The 6,353-nt window shown below is 36.2% G+C and overlaps 1 protein-coding gene and 1 non-coding gene across 2 annotated transcripts in view; both read left to right on the top strand.

Moving 5' to 3' along the window:
- Window positions 1–6,353, top strand: part of Mgam (maltase-glucoamylase) — a 109,348-nt gene that overhangs the window by 21,905 nt on the left and 81,090 nt on the right. The window contains exons 10-13 of the mRNA XM_026788554.1: window positions 397–528; window positions 737–853; window positions 1,729–1,842; window positions 2,674–2,758. Coding sequence (XP_026644355.1) covers window positions 397–528; window positions 737–853; window positions 1,729–1,842; window positions 2,674–2,758 — 448 coding nt within the window. The remainder of the gene's footprint in view (window positions 1–396; window positions 529–736; window positions 854–1,728; window positions 1,843–2,673; window positions 2,759–6,353) is intronic.
- LOC113458146 lies at window positions 3,243–3,349 on the top strand. Its single transcript, XR_003378574.1, has one exon. It is a non-coding gene; the product is annotated as a U6 spliceosomal RNA (small nuclear RNA).

A 6,353-nucleotide genomic window follows, 5' to 3' on the forward strand; every position in this document is an offset into this window, starting at 1 on the left:
AGAGAGAGAGAGAGATATGCATGTAGGTACACATGCACACACATGCAAAAAAACTGGTTCAGGCTCAAGTAATCTAAACTGGCTCAGACAGGTAAAAAACTAGTTAAATTAGGGAAGTAGTTTCATCATAACCATTTATCTTCTTGGTGACAGTGGTTTGTCATAAATTGTGCAGTTAATTTGGTTGCATGGGCAGGGTTGAGCCTTAGGCAGATAAGGAGGGCATTTGTTTTCCAAAATAGCTCTGGAGGAAGATGAATTTGGTAACAGATAGCAGCGCATTTGGATTCCAGTACAGGAGTTGGTTTTCCTCTTGAAGACCAAAGGTGATAATGGTGATTCCCTTTAGCAGGGAAATTCACAGAGACTGAACTGTGCATGCTGCTATTTTTTCAGGATGTGCAACATGCCGATATCGATTACATGGACCAGAGGAAAGACTTCACTTATGACCCAGTGAATTATAAAGGCTTCCCGGAGTTTGCTAATGAGTTACACAATAATGGGCAGAAACTTATTATCATTTTGGTATGTGCTTCCTTTTTTAACTCCGAAATCAGGTGGTTGCTCATCCTTTTTATTATGTTCCCTTCTCCCTACTTGGCCTCCAATGAGATGAAGATATTTTAATGCCTTCAGTAATTACATTTGAATGTGCATGTTTTATTGGAGACTTGATTGAGGTTCAGTCTTTAGCTTCAAGTAACTTTTTTCATCGTATTTTCTATTTTCTTAGGATCCAGCAATTTCCAATAACTCCCTCCCAAGTAATCCCTATGGCCCATATGACAGGGGTTCCACAATGAAAATCTGGGTGAATAGCTCTGACGGTGTAAACCCAATTATTGGACAGGTAATTTAAAGGAGAAGCTGTGGCTCTGGCTTTGGTTGGGTGGTGAGTGTGTGTAGATAAATATGTGGTTGTTTGGTACATCTTCAAAGGTCTTGGGCAATCTGAGGATCAACTTTTCTTTGTCTTTTCATACCCAAATGCTACCATCTACCATCTACCCCAGCTCTTGTTTGCTTTTCCCAGCCACATCCCATTAAATGGCAGCTCACTCTCTAGCTGTCCACTTCCTTACTCTATTCCCTCATGACACTCCAAAAATATGTCTCACATTGCTCCACTGGCACTGCTTGGAAAGTGGCACTAGTTATTGCCTACTAAGGAAATACAATTGAAATGGGTCATGCCACTCTTGACTTAGTTTCTCATCAATGAATAATATACTTACCATTTTTCCCCTAAAATCTTTCGTTGTCTTGTCTTGCTTTTCATGAAGGTATTATCTTCTGTTTAACTTTGAATATCCTCTATAACCCTTCAGTATATAGTATCTGAGGGAATTGGACAGATAAAGAATAGAGAAAATCTTAGAAAGCTATGTTAAAGTAATGTTAGATTCTACAGATTGTAATGGATCAGTTTAAATTTGTTAAAAATGTATCTCCATTTTCAGACTTTAGTAGAAGAAGCAACATGGAAATGTGAACCAGAATTGAAGATTGGCAATTCATTTAAATAGTCAATCAACATTTTTAAGATTAATTTTCTCAGGTGGCTTTTCATTTCCATTGAGAGTAATCAAGTCTCCATATTCCAAGTGATTTACTCTCCACTGAGAAGATTTGTGCCTTCTTCCTCTGTCTCGATGATCATATTAGGAATTTCTACATAAAGTTCTTTGTTTATTCTACATTCCCTTACTTTTTGTCCCCCCACAGGTCTGGCCTGGAACAACTGTGTTTCCTGATTACACCAATCCCAACTGTGCTGTGTGGTGGGCAAATGAAATTATGCTTTTCCACAATGAAGTGAAGTTTGATGGAATTTGGATTGTGAGTGGTAACACTTTTATTTATACAGACATTCACAGTGTATATCTCTGACTATGTCTTTGAACCATAGAGTAGAGAAAGGAAATAAAGACAAGTGTCACATATTCCTTATATTGTTGTAAAGTACACAGATTGTTCAATTGTCAGTTTGAGGCTTTTTTATTTAGGCATGATGACAGATTCATCAGAACCAAGATACCCAGGTATAAAATACCTTCTGGCTGTATTAAGGAGCAATGTCTCATAAAACATCAAATGAATATGAATGTAACTCAGATGCCTTTAAATAAAATTTAGACTTACAGTAGAAAATTTTCTATTTATAAAAGAACTGTAGAAAATTCAAATAATACAATCAGCTAAAAGAATGACAGCAAAAATTCTGTAAAATGATAGCCACGAAAGATGTCTACAATTACTGTTTTGCTATTTCCCCTTCCAGACCTTCAAGTTTACAGCCCTGGCACCTGGATACATAGTCTCCCTTCACTATCTATTCATATATATTTTTATAGGTACCTATATGTAGGTAATATTTAGGCACATAAAACTATAGGTTAAATATATGACAGCAATAACACAGAACATTTTGATAATGTATCTGGGAATTGTTTACTTTAGTGTTTATAGACACACATCATTTTGAAGCAATTCTAAGAACTTACTCTGTGAAATTTGTAGTGAGCAGAAAAGAGATGAACATCTATTTCTACCATGTCCATTCTTTAAAAGAAATATGTAGAAAATTTTGTCTGATTCTAAGAAACAAAAAATACCACAATTATGAAAACATGCTACTCTGCCTAATAGATTTTGCTCTCTGTCTGGCAGGATATGAATGAGGTTGCCAACTTTGTTGATGGTTCCTTGTCAGGATGTGCCACAAACAACCTCAATTATCCCCCATTCACACCAAGTAAGTCATTATGGTCAACCTGATTGATGTGGCAAGGTGTATGTGATATTTTAAATTTACAAGGATATTTCTGAACCATTGGACAAGTGAGTCTGCACATAATGTTCACAGGGAAAGGAATGTGGACACTACATAAAGAAAACTAGGAAAGAAACTCAATACACTGTTCACGGTTCTCTGAAGAGTCATAAGTTCTCGATGGGTAATCTAGTTCTTCTATGACCAGTCAATGCTCTTGTGGGGGAAATTCCAAAACATATGTGATGTGTAGAGTCTAGAGGTTAGTGATTAGCAAGGGTCACTTTCTAGGTGAAGCGCATAGGCTAGAGTTTACAAGAGAGAGAAGATGGGTAGTCTTGGCCTTCAAGTGAGGCATACATCTGGTGATGACCACGACTTGAAGGAAGAGCATAAGCCACATAGTCAAATGAACCTCAAGCTCTGAGGATATGGTTATGGAACCACAGTATTAATTGTTGTTTGAGCACTTGCTTTGGCAATACATAAACTAAAATTGGAACTCTACAGAGAAGATCAGCATGGCCCCTCTGCAAGGATGACATGCAAATTTGTGAAGCGTTCCATATTTTTAAAACTAAAATAACAGGAACTAGCAATCACTGGCCATTAATATCCCTTAGTATAAATGAACTCAATTCACCTGTAAAAAGACACAGGCTAACAGATGGGATATGAAAACAGAATCCATCCTTCTGCTGCATATGAGAAAAACACCTAGACCTCAAAGACAAACATCACCTCAGAGTAAAAGGTTGGGAAAAACATTTCCAATTAATAGACCTAGAAACAAGTTGATGTAGAGATCCTACAAAATAGACTTCAAACAAAATCAATCAACAGAGACAAAAAGGACTTTTCAAATAGTCACAGGAAAAAAATCTATCAATAGAAAATCTCAATACTGAACATCTATGCCCCAAATACAAGGACACCATCATATGTAAAAGAAAGACTACTAAAGCTTAAATCATACATTAAACCCCATACACTAATAGTGGGAGACTTCAACACCCCACTCTCATCACTGGACAGGTCTGTCAGACAGAAACTTAACAGAGAAATGAGGGCACTAACATGTTATGACTCCAATGGACTCAACAGATATCTATAGAACATTCTGTCCAAACATAAAAGAATAAACCTTCTCAGCACCTCATGGGACTTTCTCAAAAATTGAACACATACTAGGTAACAAAGCAAACCTCAACAGATACAAAAAAATGGAATAACCCTATTGTAATAGGCCACTTGTTTGTTTTCTGGCTGTCTGGCAGCTCAGACCTGAAATAATCACAAAGAAACCATGTTATTTAAATCACTGCTTGGCCCATTAGCTCTATCTTCTTATTGGCTAACTCTTACATATTAATTTAACCTATATCCATTAATCTGTGTATCACCACGAGGTTGTGGCCTACCAGCAAAGTTTCAACATGTCTATCTCTGGTTGCTCCATGGTTTCTCCCTGACTCCACATTCTTTCTCCCAGTAAACTCCCAGCGAGTTTACTTTTCCTCATCTAGCTAAGTATTGCCCTGCTATAGCTCCAAAGCAGTTTCTTTATTCATTAATTGTAATCACAACATACAGAGGGGAATACCATATCACCTCTCCTTTTTTGTTTAAATAAAAAGGAAAGTTTTAACTTTAAAATAGAAATATTATATATATCAAAACAGTTATCAAGCAATAATTACAGTTACTATATATATACTTTATATTTTATCATAACTAAGGAAAACTATAACTATAAATTCTTCAACTCTATCAAAGACTCCAGAAGGATATAATGTTACCTAAGTAAACAGGAAGTGCATCCTAAGCAACTTCTAAAACTCTAGAATTGACAGAGACATCTCGCTGCCCAGACAGCCCCCCAAGGTTCTTCTGTACTGTTGGGGCATCCATCTTCAGCCTATAGGCCCAAAGTATCTGGCAGACTTTTCTATGAAGTAGAAAATTTCAGACAGTTCCAAACCTTTATTGGCAGTTTACCAGTCACTTTTTTCTATGACCTTCAGAATGTCTGGCAGACTCTTTCATGAATCATGAACCCAGAAGAACTATGTTATCTTCCTTAGGCAACCTCAGCAGTCATTTCTCTGTGGGTCCTTCATATCAAGTTCACACAACATATCATAAAGCAGTCCATGCAAGAGCAGTTTCTTGCCCAAATGGCTAGCAAACTCCATAGGGAGTCTCTTCGATAACCATCTTCCTCTTAAAATAAATGGTGCTGCCAGGAGCAGATGTGTCTCATTGTTACGAAAAGTCCTAAATTCTTAGAACATTTAAATACCATATTCTCTAGGTCTTTGAAAGGTTTGAAGAATGCCTATCTAATTGAAATCTCTCTCTATATATATATATGTATCTAGAAAACCTAACTAACATGAATAGAAACTTGACTATTAGAGATGATTATCTATTAACCTGTATTTTGTAATTATATATTACATTTTAAAATGAGTTACACAAACCTTAATCAAGAGCAGAAATATACATATAACAAATTTGACCTTAAATTTGTATCAATAGACCAAGATCCATACCAATGCAAATCTCTATAGCATATCCTCCTTTAAATGTAAATAAACATTTATAAACAATCATTTAGGGATATGGGTATAGTTCTCTCCATTCTGCTTCCTACTGTTTATTGGGAAAAATAATTTTTGAGGGGTGTTCAAGATGACCTTTCAGGGGGTCTTGTTCCATAAAACCACATTAGTCTGGAAGTATTCCATAGGTTCTCATCCTCTGTGGAAACAAAAGAACCTCTTTTCCCAAGTAATATATCCTTAGACTCAAATTCTGAAGTCAAGATATCTTTAAAGTATATAAGTTGGTTACTTAGCTCCTTCACAGTCAAAAAATTCAAAGAAAACACAATAATATTCATAATCCAGACTCTGTGAATTTTGTATCTTTACGTGACTTATTTTTCTTTACTTCTTTTAATCTATGGTTGTCTATTATCTGTCTTTTTAAAGACGTTTTATTTTTTTTATAAACCATTTACTTCTCTTTATAACTCTCTATATTCTGTTTCTTCTCTCTCTCCCAAGCCCACATACATTTCTTAAAACACACTGTGTCTCATTTACAGATTTTTTTTATCTGCCTTTATCTTTCTTATATATATGTAATTATTTTCTTACCAGAAGTGTATCTTAAGAATCTAAGCTGCAGAAATTGCTAGGGTATATACTATACTGTCTGCTTGCTCTGCCCAATCCAACATAGTGAAGGAGGTCCATTCCCTGCCTCTGAGCCATGCACACCACCCCAGTTACAAGTATGCAGTGGGTCTATATTGAGCCATTAAGTAGTTTGTAACATGCTGCCTACAAACCCCATTTAAATACTTGGTCTTCTGAAAGAGCCAGAGTTCATGCTGGCAGCATGGCCCAGGAAGCTGCCTTTTTTGAAAATGTGGCTTTTTTCTGCTATTGCTGAAGCAGGAAAACCTCTCTTAAAGGAACTGTGGTACGCTGCCAACAGACAGTAAGAAGCTGTGTTAAACTGCATATTTTTGTGTCTAGAATTCCTTTTCAAGCTCTCTCAGGTTTTT

The sequence above is a fragment of the Microtus ochrogaster genome, unplaced genomic scaffold (assembly GCF_000317375.1).
Source record: "Microtus ochrogaster isolate Prairie Vole_2 unplaced genomic scaffold, MicOch1.0 UNK4, whole genome shotgun sequence".
NCBI classification, from domain to species: domain Eukaryota; kingdom Metazoa; phylum Chordata; class Mammalia; order Rodentia; family Cricetidae; genus Microtus; species Microtus ochrogaster.